This window comes from Odontesthes bonariensis, chromosome 18 (assembly GCF_027942865.1).
Source record: "Odontesthes bonariensis isolate fOdoBon6 chromosome 18, fOdoBon6.hap1, whole genome shotgun sequence".
Classification (NCBI taxonomy): domain Eukaryota; kingdom Metazoa; phylum Chordata; class Actinopteri; order Atheriniformes; family Atherinopsidae; genus Odontesthes; species Odontesthes bonariensis.
The window spans coordinates 6721495-6737279 of record NC_134523.1 but is presented as its reverse complement, the minus strand read 5'-3'; the positions used below and the strand labels follow the sequence as shown (position 1 = coordinate 6737279).

Genomic DNA, 15785 nt, shown 5'->3' with positions numbered 1-15785 from the left:
GTCATGGGCCCTTGGGGGTTGATCAAGTGGCACCACTGACTCACACAGAAAAGGACTGAGGGCACATGAAGAAACAACAAAAGAAACGAACGCAAGTGACACGAAGTAACTAAGGACAACAAGGCTTTTATAAGAGCACAAGACAGACTTGTGCTGAGAGTGAGGGGCACGCAGGGAGAAGCTTGACAGTGTTTAGTGCCTTCAGGCAGCACAGAGAGCGACCAACAAGACTCATCTATCTGTGTACCTAACCATCGATCATCATCCGTCCAGCCAGGGAGGAAAGGCCGGAGAAATGAAGAGACCTCACGACTACAGCTCCCCAGACTCGGACACAGACGAGTTTATTGACGTGGGACAAGAAGACAGCTATTGGTGAGCATCCACCAACCACACCTGAAAGGGGCTGAAACACGTTGCCTCCAATCACACTTTACAGGAAAATTATACTGCTGCATTTAGCGGCTCAAGATACATTTACTCTAAACATGTCTTGCAGCGAGATGTGGGTGTTACGCATCATTCAAGTTCAAAGACTGTGGGAAAGAGGCTCCCAGACGCTGATGTGGTATCTAGAAAATACATAAAGCAATGAAGAATTAGCTTTTCATATTCTTCAAAGCTTTCAGCATTTAGACCAAAGTTTATACAGCGACACAAAAACTGTCTCATGAGTTCAAAAATAAGTTTTCATTGTGCTCAAAGAAACAGCGCTTTCCTGCGCTTTTAGATGAATGTCAGTCAACACGGGAAATTCATGAGAGAAATACGAGGCAAAATGTGTGTGAGATATGCGAAGGTGGGATGGGGTCATGAAAAATCTAGTTTTAATGTTTTTAATAAATGAAAGATGTTTAGATTAAATGCATAGATTTTTGGAATTCATTAAATATTTCAGGTTCATTTGAAATGTGAACTTATTGTAATGCAGACTTCAGGCATCTATAAGTCATGTTTTATTATAAACTTATAAAATGGAGATCAAATTTTAAATGAACACGAGAGCAACAAAGAAGGACAGCCCCCCTAACAAATTTTATATGTCATTTTTCAAAGAATATACTATTTATATAGTTTTCCTAGAGTTTCTAGAGTGCATTAATCTTGTCAGGTTTGTTGTAAGCTCACACAGGAAACTTGTTTTTTTTGTGTTTTCATTCCTTGTGCATATTGGCACAAACTGAAATACTTCTGAAAGAACGGATCTTTGAACCCCTGAATGCAAAAGTGACCTACAAAGCCAAGCTCCTTAACCCCAGACCATTTCATATGACTTCTTTCAGTGTTGCGGAAAATGACCGATAAGCGGTAAAACTACTCTGAACACAGCACAGTCTTTTTAAAAGTCATTAATTCATTGAGCTTCATATGTTGCTTGGCTAGAACTACACACATCTGGATTCTGGGAAACATTCGTGCAAGTGCATTTGCAACTTTGGTATAGAAAAAAAATTGCTCACTGACGTACCGTTTACATCACAAATGCTAAGCAAGCCACTAACACTGAAGACGGTTTTGACGAGTTAAACTGCTGTGTGACATGCAAACAGAAGACAGCTCTGCCTTTTCAAGTCAAACATAAACCTAAACAAAAACACTCAGCTGAGTTGGCAGGCCTCATGTTAAAATCTAATAGACATGCAATAAGTCTCTGGTGGGACAGTTTGAAGGAAACTCCAAGCTGTCAAGCTCTTTCATGCCTGTAAGATGAGAGTTCACAAACAAACACAATCCACATTGAGTGACTGTACTTGGAGGAGCTCCGCTCCCATGCTGCATGTCGGAGCTCCATGCGAGCGAAAGCATCGCCCCAAGGCTGTATAATCAGCTTTCTAAAAGTGCTTTCACTTGAATGGAAAGGAGAACAGCATATCATTTCACTGAGACTAATGTCCAAAGACGCATTAAACTAAAAACTATTCTTATCTTCCCTCCTTTCCTACGCTGTTCTGTGCCCAAAAAACAAATTAGATTGAAGAGAGCTGATGTGCCAACCTGTCTCTGTGTCAGATTAAGGAGAGTAATAATAACAACATGCAGGAGACTCAAGGTTCCAGCATTTTTTCTCTGTAAATGCAACTCTCTCATCTTCCCTGTTTTTTTTTCTCTATCTCCGTGATACAGTCCAGTCACTGGGTCCATGTCTCCAGGCAGCGCCTCGCAGATTCTGGCCCGAAAGAAGAGAAGAGGGGTGAGTAGAGCGATGGATCTTCATCTTTTTATTCCACTCTCTTTGGCTGGCTCTGAACGTCCCTCTGCTCCTTTTGTTCTGTAGATCATAGAGAAAAGGCGCAGAGACCGGATCAACCACAGCCTGTCAGAGCTGCGGAGGCTGGTGCCCAGTGCATTTGAGAAACAGGTATTTGCCTCTAAGAATTTCTTGAAAAAAAACAAGTAGATAATGATATCAAGCAACTGAACAACTCCATAAATCAGTATGGTACGGAGTAAAATTTTGACAATTTTCCCTTAAGGGTTCCTCTAAGTTGGAGAAAGCAGAGATTCTGCAGATGACAGTGGACCATCTCAAACTGCTGCATGCCATGGGAGGAAAAGGTACAGGGACACAAAAGTTCTTAAAACGTTGATGGACAGAGAAATTAGAATTCCTTTTTTTCTTTGTTTTTGACTACTCATTCTGAGACTAATTCTGTTGTTCCCTCTCAGGATACTTTGATGCAAGAGCTCTGGCAGTTGACTACAGGACCCTGGGCTTCAGGGAGTGTGTTGGAGAAGTGGTACGGTACCTCAGCTCACTGGAGGGAGATTCCCCAGATCCTATAGGAGCTCGCCTTGTCTCCCACCTCTCCCACTGTGCAAGTGAGCTGGACCCTCTGCTCCTTCAGTCGCCACCTGCTTCCACCCTGCCCTTCCCTCCTTGGACCTGGACCCCCTTCCCTCAGATCGCTCCAGGCTCACCTGCCCCCTCCTCATCCCCTTTCTCTGGTGGGCGAAGAGATCTCGCCCTACTGGGGAGCTACCCGTCAGCTGCCTCTCTCCGCCTCGCCCCCCTCGCTGGCTGCCAGCAGGGTGCACCACCGCTCCTTGCGCCATCAGCTCTGGCCTCTGTCCACAGGTTGCCCTCCCTCACAGCGTCTTCAACCCTGGCCCCCTCCAGACCGACCCAACCTTCCCCTCACAGCACCACCAGGGTTTCACCTCTACCTCTTCCCACTCCTTCATCTTCCTCTCCTTCTACCTCCGCTTCTGCTTCATCATCCTCTGCCCCTACACAAGTCTCTTTCCGGCCCTTTGCACCTCTGGGGTCTCCCACAGCCCAGCGCAGGGGCTTGAGTGGATCAGCCAAGGCTGCCTCGGGATGGGGGACTGAAATCGGAGCTTTCTGAGGATCACCTCTGGGTTTGTTTTCCAAACAAACTCTGTACTGTGGACATGAAGCTTCCTTGTGCGCCATGTAGCAAATATGATACCTTCGTGGGAAAGACACATTGAACCTTTGATGATTGTCTCTGCTTTTGAGCGACTCTAAAAGCCATATCAGAGGATGAGTGAAGTTTCAGATTACTACAATCACATATGATGGAATGTAAAGGAATAGACTAGAATAATTCATGTTCTTGACTGAGAGTTATAGACATAGAGTACCCAGCAGAGCCATATATACAGTAATAAACTCAGATGGTTTGGGTTTTTACTGATCTTTGAACTGTGATATTTTTTTTTTTGTAAAACATTTGTACATCTGATCAAATTTTCCATTTCCGAAGAATGTTTGACAAAGCCTTCATAAACACAAAGTGCCTTTACTGTTGTCCATTTACTCTGTTTTTTTCTGTGATTGTTTGAGTTCACGCAAGCATATATTTGAAGCTGTTGTCAATACAAACAGCAAAGCATTGCTAAAAAGACACAAAAAAAGCCCATTTCCCCCATTTATCCATATCACTCACGTCTGCAAACACTGCATGTTCTCCAGCCATAACCTCTTTGAGCATGTAAGCTGTCTCCAGTGAAGGCTGATGGGAGCTGTGGTCTCGTGGCTGCCGAGGATAAACATGGTGGGAGATGGTGATGTTTTTGGGATGCCGCGGCGAGGCAAACAGACCCATCACTGTGCCCTCTAATTGACATTCCCCTGTAATTAACTCTACCCTCATATCAGCCCATGTATCTTCCTCTCCTCCGCTGTCTCTTTGCCATTCTTTCTCTCCAATCTTGTGGTACACCAGCGGATATCTTCTCTCCCTGTTTGTCTGAGCCACTGTCTCCTCAACAATGGACAGACAGTAAAGGAGAGGGCAAGAGGGAGGAATGAAGAGAGGGGAAAACAAAGGAAAAGATCTGAAGGGCTGTGGTCGAGTGACTGATTCGGTGTAGACGTTCAATAACATTGTTAGGGTGGGAGACGGGGTTAGGGGTAGATGAGAGGGACTGTGAAGATTTAAGAAATGGTGTGAATCATAGAGAGTTGGCCAGCACATACAAGAGCGCACAAGTCGTCCCCAAACAGTGATGAATGATCGTTGCGAAGAGTTGTTTCTTCAGAAGATTATTCACCAAAGCTGTTTGCTGGGGATGAGAGAAGACTTTTGTGTGTTTACTGCAGGCAAGCGCTTTCATCTGCTTCAGGATGCAATGCTTGTGGTCTGGGGTCCAAAAATGTGTGTGTTCCGCAAGTGCGTATTGTTTATGTGAGTGAGTGTGCTAGTGTGTGCTTGAGCCAGTGTTGAGCTCTTTCATTCCCTTGGTGTGTGTGTGTGTGTGTGTGTTTTTGTGCTTTAGTGAGTGTTTTGTTTATGCGTGTGTGTGGGTGTGTGCGCACGCGTGTGTGTGTGTGTAATGCGAGTATTCAGGACTGGCGTCAGGACTGAACCGCGGTGATGGCGTGGCTCTCGTGCGAGGCCGGCTGGCGGTCAGACGGACGGTATGGTGGTGGAATGTTTGTGAAGGGTGCATGTACACATGCATGGTTACACACACAGACAACACACACACACACACACACACACACACAAGCTGGCTGGCACTATTCTAGCCTCTGAGCGAAGGAGCCAGAGTCACCACCACAGCTTCCAGGAAGGACAACCACAGTCACACTGCACTGGATTTCCCACGGGGGGAGGGAAGGCGAAGAGGGAGCAGCAAGGAGGGAGGGAAGGGAACAACAGAGGAAGAAGGAGGGAAGTGTTGTGTATATGAGGAAAAGGAATATGGAAGCTGAAATAGGAAAAGAGGAGGGCTCAGTCAGCAGGGTGGAGGTAGAAGGGAGAAGAAAAAAATCAGGATGTGAGAACATTTCTCCTCACTTCAGTAAGTAAAACGACTCCACTGATGCATCAAAGCTAAATTTGATTATAGGCGTGCAGCTTTATTCAACAATATTAAACTGAAATGTGGGAGGAAAACATACAATGATGTTTCAGATAACACCAAAACACTTGCAAGATTTGAAAATATCGACTGATTATTATAATCACATTAAACATGATTCATTTTGGCTGAAAATGCTTTTCTAAGGTTCTCCCTATGGTAAGAATCAAGTTTTAACCGGGTTAACGTGTCATAGAAGGGGGTAGCTTTAGGAGCTTGAGCCCCCGCCCCTTAATGTCCAAAGTGCCCTTTTGAGAGGGCTGTACAATTAGTACAGATGTGAACATTTCTTAACAATGCTTCAATTCATATTTTTATGAAACAATAATTTCTTTATTAATTAAAATATCTGCTGCCTCCAAAGCGTGACGTCAGCTATGGGTGTCACGTACACCTTGCATGTACGAGGTGCACTGGCGACAGTGATGGAAGAGACCGTGCATGGAGGTAACTTTAATGGGGACGGCTATTTCTGATCTCCAAACTGTTTAGCTGATGTTGAAAAATAAACCGTTTAAGGTTTATCTTATTTCATAGTGCCATTTTCTTTGAATGATATATTTGCAGGGCCTTTTAAACAAACATAATTTTGAAATTACCCGATTAACCGCGTTATTGCTCCATTCCATTCCCATAATGTTGCAGCTTAGCTCCGAAAATAAGCTGAAAATAGCTAAGAGAAAGAGCATCAGTTACAAAATACATTTTCTCTTTGGGTAATGTGTTTCCTGTCCAATCCTGGCTGGCAGTAGTCTTGTTCGCTCAACAGTTCCTCTTTCCTTGATATAAGCCTGCTAACTTGCATAATCATTCACCTGACTGTTCCCATAATTGGTGGTTTATACATCTTTACATGGCAATAGATTAATAGGTTCCATCTCCTTCAAATCTTGTTCCATATGTCCTCTTTTAAAAAAAAAAAATTTGAGTCCCTGCCCCTCCAAAGGTCTGCACGGCCCTGCAGCACAGTCTCAGATAATGAGGTCAGACAGCTCATACGTCCCATGCCGAACACTGGAGGAATGGAGGAACCAGTTTTGCCTACTTTTGGGGTGGGGCTTTACAGCTAATGTACATGCACAAACTAATGTTGCTGGCACAAAACTGCTAAGCTGCGAATAAAGGCCAGTCTAGTCATTACAGGGACACTCCACCCATTTGCATTAGGCTTTGCATTGTTAGAAACCCGGTCATACTTTTGAATGGTCATGCAACAGTCTCTCATTTCCCCCTGAGACGGGAGAAATCCGTATTCACCTCTTTACACTTCCTCCTACAATTATGCAAAAATCGTCATTTTGCGTCATTGCAGGAGGAAGAGTAAGAGGGGTGGATTTTTGTTGAGACTACAAGCGCTAGTTCCCACCCTTCAACACCGCCCATAGGGGGTTGGATCTAATGCGCTAACAGACCTATCGCAGATCAGTGCCAGTGCTTTTGAAGTCACTGGCAGAGAGCTGGAGGAATCTTGACTGGTGTTGAGATCATTGGTGCTGGTGCTGTCTGGGATTCATCCTCTTCTGATGATAAGGACAACTCTGCAGCAGACGTCGACGTCGTTTTAGTCTGAAATGTCATACGTTCAATAATGTTAAAAACATTTGAATAACGTCAGACTAACACAGTAAAACATGGTGGATTTACATCGCTAATAACGAACTTATTTAGATCTACATAGCAAAGTGTCTAACGTTACTTTGCTAACTTTGCTGACGAGTGGAGTTAGCGAGGCAGACACACTAGAACAGCAAGCGACCAAAACATACAAGATATTTACTTTGTAAACAGCCAAATCATATGAGATGTGCTGCTTTACAGCAGACGACTATATCAGTGTGTGTTCTCAGTAGCCGCTAGAGTCGAGTTAGAAAAAACCTTACCTCCAGGCAAATGCGTTTAGCACTGATAGCAGTTCCAGAAGTTCCTGGTTGTTCGTCGACATCATCTGGCAATATCGACGGAATTGCGGTTTTCACAAGCGCGGGTCTCTTCACTCCTAAGGGGTTGGGTTCGAAGTCTTCTGGCTTGAAATGTAGACTGCACACCGTCAGATTTTTTAGTGCTTCAATGGCCGTGTCCTCTCCGAACTTTGGGTTATTGATGGCCCGTAGCCACTTTTTGCACAAGTCCAACTCTTTGGGTAATCTATGAAAACTTACTCCGTGTATTTTCCTTGTGCTGGCTGAACATCCCGGTACCATGCAAGTGCACACCATTTCGAAACACAAACGACGAAACACAAACGAAGAGTAATTCCCTAATGATTTCGCAAACTGACTCTTCACTAGAAATTGTGTGACATGATTTCCAGGTAGCGTAGAGTCGGGTGGAGCTAGTACACTCTCGGGGGAGTGGCCTGCGGATCTTGAGCATTGCAATGCACTATGGGGATTGTTGTCTGCAATCCACAAGCACAAAAAAGTCATTTTCTGCCTTTTCTCGGTCAAGAAGGCACCAAATTAGAAATTTATGCTACTATTCTACTACATATATGGCCCACTTTCAATACATATTCATGTCTCCACTGGTGGAATGTCCCTTTAAGCTTGTGGCTGTCTTGCAGCTGCAGCCGGCAGCATCCACGGCCACAAAGGTCAGCCAGGGTCACTGCGAAGCAGGCCGCCCTGGCTGCTAGAAGCTCCAGCTGTGGCAATCCACAAGCAGTGCATTTCTTTATATGGTTAAAAGTGATAGAAGGGCTTAGTTTTCTCTTTGTTTTAGAGAACAGACCACAACATAGCAGACACAGATTGAACAGGTAAGGTCACTGTCATCTGTTGGCAGGTGGGAATGTGTACAAGGCTGGATTTGCTCATTCATGGATCCTTTTATACTGAATAAGAAGAAAAGTGTGTCATACCTCAAGCTGTTTTAAGGTCATGATTTTTTTAGTTTTTTGTGAAAGACTTGAGTTTTTTTAAAATATTTTTTGGGGCTTTTTATGTCTTTAATGATAGGACAGTTGGAGAGAGACAGGAAGCATGGGGCAGAGAGGGGGAAGACACACAGCAAAGGGCCGCTCGGTGCGGGACTCGAACCGGGGCCAGCTGCTGCGAGGACCGCAGCCTCTTTACATGGGGTGGCTGCTTAACCCACTATGCCACCGACCGCCCCAAAGACTTGAGTTTTCAATCGATTTTTAGTTTAATAATAGATTATCATTCTTTTCTTTTTTTTAGATTGTTGGATTATTATAACTATTGGATTAACCGGTAAAGCATAATCCACATAATTCAATCTATGAACCTAAAAAACAAATGCAAAATTCCCATCACAAACACAGCAAAACCACACAAACCAAATATTACTGAGAAAATGTTTAGCCAGTATACACCTGGCTGTAATGGACTGGCGACCTGTCCTCTCGTCCAATGACAGCTGGGATAGACTTCAGCCCCTCCACATTAAGGTTGCATTAAGGTGATTTATATGTAGTTGAGTGACCCCTGCTGTCATAATTACAAAAGTGCAAACATAAAGTAGGAACTGCGGAGACAGAATGTTTTTCTCTCACCCAAAATTCCAACAAAAGTGTTACATCAGCTATACTTTTTTTCTTCTTAGTAATATTGAAGTTTAGCTCATTAAAAACTTCCTATACACTACAGCAAAACAATATCACTGGCCTGTTTTTCTTTGGCATGACCGTCAGTGTGTTGGTGGCATCATTAATCACATTTACCACAGGTTCATTCTTATTTTTGTGGGAAAATTAGATGATGCAGTCACTTAACAATAATTATATTCTTATGCAATTGTTTGTAAAATATGTTTACCATAACTTACACATTTGAGGCACGCAGATTTTTCATAAATTAATTTATGAAGTTTTCCTGGTTGAGCCTCAGTCTTAGTACAATTTAATTTTGGTAACTCCTTATTCTCGGAGTAGATGGTCTTGACTACGTTATTACCTCTGCCCTTATAAATGGCAGGAATGACATTACATGGTGTGGGATTTCATTGTCATCTTGACACACTTCAGATAGCAGAGGAGCCTGTGATTGCAGCAACAACAGTATTGTCAGCAATGCACAATGATGATTTCTACATACAGTACAACAAACATCCCTAAGTCTGTAAACATCTAATATAGAATTCATTTTGGAGCTACTTGGTCTCTTGCTACTTAAGGTAAAGAAACAGTTGCCTGCAGCAGCCAGCTGATGCCTTAATGTGAAAGCTGGGGAGTATTTGTGCCACCTGCTGGTGGCAGAAACAGACAGCGTGTGTCAGTTACTAACAAGACTTCCTATCTGGCTTGAGCTTGCACCCTCTCAGTTTATTCCCTTTTGGTGTGTGGTACTGCTATGCATTGTGGAGTCTAATCTACAGGCTCAGTGTTGGCTGCAAATCCCTTTGCAAATTACAGACCAATTACCAATTTCCCCTTCATTTGTAAAACCCTTGAAAATAGCGGTTTGTGTCAGACGTGTTGATATTCTCACAGATAGGTTTGCTTGAAAAATCGATGCAGATTTTGTCATGTAATGAGTTTTCCTCATACGCAACAGAGTTGGATGAATTTGGGTGAGTATTTTCTGCCTCTAGATTCAGATATAAGTGGCTTGATGTCATTACGTTTGTCCCCAGTGCTATTAGCAACACCACTGTCTCAAATTTCTATTGCTCTTGACTTTAAAGACAAAACACTTTTAAAAGCCTCCATCTGGTCCAAAATAACGTAGTTTGGATTAGAATTGTAAGAGAGATAATATTCATCTTATTATTGCTTCTTTTCATTGGCTCCCAATCGAATACAAATACTAATTGATGGGTTCAGGAGGCAGATGTTATTTTATACCAATGGAAAAACAAATATCAAAGCAGAATGCTAAATTATCTGGACGGTTTTACTGCTCTCGTTTACACACACAAACCCACACGGACAGTAAAACTGTGAAGAGAGACAGAATATTTATCTCTGTCTTTTAGAGGAGTGCCGTGTCACAGTTCCTCTTGGAGAAGCCTGACACCACATCGTCCAGTTTATTAACTTTGGCAGGAGAAGGCATGGTGATGACGCGCTTCAGATAGCAGCGACGCCTGCAACACAAAATCGACAACATTTTTTATTAAGCACAAATTACATAGCATGGAGTATCTATCACCTGATTAATAAAAACTAAATCATGCATTACATCCAATAATTATTTGAATTGCAAAGACATACATGACTTGTGTTTGAGCAGGTTAAATAAGAAATACTGTACCAGAAATTACGATCAGAAAAGTTTTCATTGACGTATGTGTAGAATTGGCAGTCAGGATCTTCAGTGCAGGTCTTCTGACAGGTTTGAGCATTTTCCATCAATTCATATTTAATGTCAGAACCTCGGAAATCTAGTCCTTCGTATGCCACCTTAGCCCAGTCTGTTAGCAGAGATGAATAAAACGTTAAATTTCTGCCGCACACGAGAAGACTAACAATGTGGATATGTCAGATATTCATGTCCAGAATGATTACAGTTAGATTAATATTAGACTTTACAATTACCAAATCTGAAATATTAGCTTCTGGAACTTGTCCACAGTTCAATAAAGTGTTTGAAATAAATGATTAAAGTCAAATGATGAAAGTCATATGACATAAAAACGGCCTTTTGCTGGATTCAGAACTCCATGAGTGTCTGTGGAAAATGTTGGGCCAACTGATCTACAAATGTTTGATTCTTAAAGTGATGATTAAAGTTGAAAATGACTGACCATCTAACAGACTGAATGGAATTAGCACCCAATGACCCGTGCTGTTGACTGGTCATATCGTGTCTTTGTATCTTGTGTCTTTTTCTGTTAAAATGATAACTTAAGGCTGCAGTCAGCAACTATTTTTCAAGCATAATGCCTGGAACTGTCTGGGGATTCTGAAAGTAGTACATTAAATACTCCAATACAAAAAAAAAATGAGTTCTCTAGGTCCCCTATATGTCCCGCTAGGTCCCTCCAAAGCCAGCAGGTTTGTTTACAAAATTGCAGACAGGACCGGTAAAAGGTAACCAATCAGGTTACGAGCTGGGGTCTGCTGCCTGTCAATCACCGATTGTGCACGCGCGATACAAGGTAGGCTCGTCCCCACGCTTATTTATCTAGACTATTGAACTTCATTACGGGCTAGTCTACTTACTGTGTCTTCCATGATCGCAAATGACAGGTGAGTTGATGAATGAGGACTCGTGTACGCGCATCTGGCGTGCACGTAGACGTACACGAGTTCTCATGTGTTTTGATGGGGCAGGACAGGAAGTTGAATAACTTTTTATTTTTCGGTTAAAAAATAAGCATTTCTTGCATTTTGCGACTACGGAGGTCACTGTTTTCAACTTCAAGCGTTCTGATAGAACATGTAAACTCTTAAAATGCCAAAAATTAGGACTTTACGTATGACAACAACAAATCCTGCAGACTGCAGCTTTAAGACAGAGTTTTCAACATGGGTTTGGATGCAGTGCTACCAGTAATTCTGGCACTTTTTAAAATCTACAATGAGTAACCATGCAACAGAGTTGTTTATATGCAGGAGCAGCTTTCCCAAGCCCAAATAATGTCTGGAATAAAAGCCCAGATCCAGACAAGTTGAAGAGGATGTAACAGAGAAGCGAAATGGAGACAAAGGAGGAGAAAATTTAAATAATTTTTTCTCACAATCATCAACGGGAATGTGAGGTCACGGGCAAATAAAATCTTGTTTGGAACACTGACGAAGACAAAGTGGGAATATCAGGAATGCATTATTATATGCATCACAGAGACATGGCTACAGCAGCGTATACTGACACATAATCTATGTGCTTAATAGTGCTACATACTGTCATCAAGCTGGCAGAAGCGTGCTGGCATTCCTGAGGTGATTCCCTCATTTGCTTTGGTCACCATTTCATTTGGATTGTTCTTTAAATAGCAGCTGAATTCATTACTGCAAAAATAAACAAAATGAGCTGAATAGACATTTCTAAATTCTGGCATATGAAGAGAGAACAGAATTTACTGAAAAGCAGAATCAGTCAGGCATGGATGATATAAATAACCACTTGCAGTAAAACTTGTAAAAAGTGTTATGTGTAAAAATAATTAATATAAATAAAAAAAATACATTTATTTTCACTCTATGAGGAACTTATAGTACCTGAGAAAAGAGAAGTAGGTGCACTGTGGATGAGCAGAGCACAGGAACTGACAGTGTTCAGGAGAGACAGCCTTCAGCACCTGTAGGTCACTTCCTGGGATGTCAGTGATTGGGAAAAACGTGTTCTGACAATCTGTATAAAACAAAGGCAATACAACCAGTAAACGTGTACAAATAAGTGCAAACAGTTGCCTAAATCCAAGACTCTAGCTATGACTGTGTACCTGCATCGAATTTTTGAGTTTTTGTTGTTTTTAGGGAAAATCCAGATATGAGGCCAGCCGTTCTTTCTACAATGGGAGTCCTTGGCACATTCCAGCTGAATTTAAGGTGACACTTGTACCTAGAACAGATCAAGAAATGACACTGTTAATTTATGACTACTACATCCATCCAATAAAGATAATTTAGCCAGAGCTACACTGTCTTCATTACACTTAATGTATTCACTTACTATATTCGCCAGTAGGAAGAAATAATAGCTGCAGGTACTTTTCCATGTTTAAAAAAGAAGCCACATGATGTCACTCATTTCTTCTTCTAGTTTTGGTCTGGGCCAGTCAAATTTAAGCATAAGGTGTCAGCTTCCTTTCGGAAATTGTGTAAAAAGGCTACTTCATCTGTCACTTATTCCACCTTAAATGTACATCAAAATATGAACATATTTGATAAATAAACACAAAAGTTTATCTATGTTACATCTACAAGGCCTAAATTCATGAATGAATAAGTACATTAGAAAATGTAGTGAAAAAGTCATTTACATACAAGAGGTAAATGATGACATACTTTATAGTGTTCCTCTGTTTTTGTCTTTTTTTATCTATTTGGCTTTATATCTACACATTTATTCATTTGTTTCTGCACATATTTCTTTGTTTATTTTCATTTGCTTTAACATATTTCTTCTTTTTTGTGGCACTCCTATTATTCCACACCCAAGTGGGGATGCAAAAGGAGAATGTGGACGCCCCCTTGGGGTTGGTTATGGTATCAAGCCGTATCTGTGAATCTGCTGGCACTGCTAGAACTTTATCAGTATGTTTTTATGTTTTGTTTTCTTTGTTTTTTCACCTAAAAACATTTCACTTACTTACCCTCAGTTATAGATATCTGCATCTAATCTTGTTTAAATTTATCTCATAGTGGGACTTCTTGAGCCAGGACATAGTACAAGAGTTAATTGTTTGTAATATTGCTTTCTCCTTTATAAACAGTTAATCCCACAAACCTTTCTACGCTGAGGTTTAACTTAAATGTGGACATTTTTTGTCTATTCACAGAAGTCCTCGCTTAGAAATAAGAAAATATTTTGGTAACACAACATATATTATACTGTAACACTATGTAATCCATATTTACCTGTAAATCTGTGGTGTAAAATCCCCGTTTAGAAAAGTAAAGAACTGGCAGGCAGGGTCCTGAGTGCAGGCTCTCTGACACTCCTCATAGTCTGTTGTGAACAAGGATTTGTAGTCTGATCCATAGAAGTCCACATTCTGGTACACCTGAGACAGACAAGGTTCTGGCGCAGAGAACAGTAACACAGACAAAGACTGTAAAGCAGAAGGTGGACATATTATTACAACATGAGCAATGGTTATGGTTGTGAGCCTACCTGATCCGGCGTTGCAGGGTTTGAGGGAAAAGCCAGATGTAACGCCTTGTAGTGGAGTCTCAGAATTGGGCTTTCCAGATGTAGTGGATTTGAGATAGCAGTAGAAGTGCCTGAAAAGACGGGGGTGACAGTTTTCAAGTTTCATTTTTCATATATACATATACTTTTTTTTTCTAGATTTGTATATATATTTGTAGATTTTATTTTCATTTCTAGTGAAAATTCACTTCAGTTATAACAAAAACAATATAGAAAAGAATACCTCTGCAAGATCAATACACAAGAACAAAATCCAGTTTTATTTAAAAAACAGTCCCACTTATATAAAGTATATAATGCAATTATATGTAAAAATATATAATGTATTTTTGACTTTTTTCCGCCTCTTTAATACATCATTTTGCTGCTTTTTGGTTTTGTTAAGCTTTCAAGTTTTTACAATTCAAGATGTATCGTCAATGTTTTATTTTCTGAAAGCATATATTTTTTTTAAACTATTAACGCTTCCCTTGTGCGACTCTGTCAATGTAATACCTTCCATCTTTGGTCCAGTCAGCTCGAATGAAAGTAAAGAAGAGGCACGAAGGGTGCTGGGTGCACAGCAGCTGACAGTGCTTCTCATCAGGAGAGTAGAGAAATGTTATATCTGATCCTGGAAAATCCACATTCTCCTGGAACTCAGGCTGACATCCTGGAGAAATGGTAAAAGAGGCAAAATTTGTACGTGTACAAAAATAACAAATACAAAAATAAAGTCAGTTCTTTCATCACAAAATACTGCACGGTGTGTGTTCTACCTTGACTAAAGGAAAGACTGCAGAGAGACAGCAGCCCCAATAAAACCAAATGGATAACCATCTTTTACTGCTGATATCCTGAAGAGAATTAAGCTACTGAAGCAAAGCTACGGTCAAATAAATGGTTCAGCAAATGCAAGTTGGCCAAAGAACTATTTGGCAATGTTGTAACGTTCTGTTTACACAGTTGATAAGTGACACGATCGATAACTTGCTTGCACTGGTCCAATCCAAAGGGCAAAAAACAAGAACAGAAACTAATGCTTTGATATGATTTTGATATTTGAATTAAAAAAAAATTCCATGTCCTGTGAACATATCAAGCACGTTAATAATTGTAATCCTTCCCTCCTATCATTTAAAATGTACTTATCTGTATTTAACTAAAAATTGCAGCTGTGCCGGGCTTTGCACAACATAGTTGAAGTTTGACCTCTTTTCAACTTGCTGGGTTACGCAAAAAACAATGTACGAATGCTCTCTGGCACCAAGACCTGAGGACAGTGATGTATTTGGTTTTGCGCTGACTTTTTTTCTAATTAAAAAAAAACAAAAAAAAAGAATGAAGCAGTCGGTCCCCGTTAAGTTTATAGGTGGTATGTTTGTGGCTCGTGTGTTAGCAGTATGTAAAACTAAAGAACCGAGACAAAATAGGATTGCTGCAGGAGTGCAGGATTACTCAAAGTTTGCTGCAGTTTTGCTTTTTAACCAGTGGTGGGGCTTGGAACTACTTACCGATTAAAATGTTGTAATCATACTTTTTAAAAAAAAAATAAATAAATAGGGAATGCAGTCTAAGACACTCCCTGTTGAAAATAGCATGGGATATTTGGATATTTTGTAGCTTGCCATGACAGACCAGATCAAATATCTGTGTCAAGAAGCTCCAGCCACATTTCAATAGCCTCTAACTAAA

At 41.1% G+C, this 15785-nt stretch overlaps 2 protein-coding genes across 2 annotated transcripts; one reads left to right on the top strand and one right to left on the bottom strand.

Moving 5' to 3' along the window:
* heyl (hes related family bHLH transcription factor with YRPW motif like) lies at positions 1–3756 on the top strand. Its single transcript, XM_075449676.1, has 5 exons — positions 1–375; positions 2125–2191; positions 2276–2359; positions 2475–2556; positions 2668–3756. Exons 1-5 carry the CDS (start codon positions 296–298, stop codon positions 3345–3347), a joined length of 993 nt encoding a protein of 330 aa, XP_075305791.1. The 5' UTR covers positions 1–295; the 3' UTR covers positions 3348–3756.
* Positions 3757–10262: 6506 nt separating this feature from the next.
* LOC142368211 (coagulation factor XI-like) lies at positions 10263–14930 on the bottom strand. The gene is made up of 9 exons (XM_075450347.1): positions 14870–14930; positions 14607–14763; positions 14073–14182; positions 13817–13979; positions 12679–12797; positions 12455–12587; positions 12138–12244; positions 10545–10704; positions 10263–10377 (listed from the first exon to the last, which is right to left on the bottom strand). Exons 1-9 carry the CDS (start codon positions 14928–14930, stop codon positions 10263–10265), a joined length of 1125 nt encoding a protein of 374 aa, XP_075306462.1.
* Positions 14931–15785: the final 855 nt, after the last annotated feature.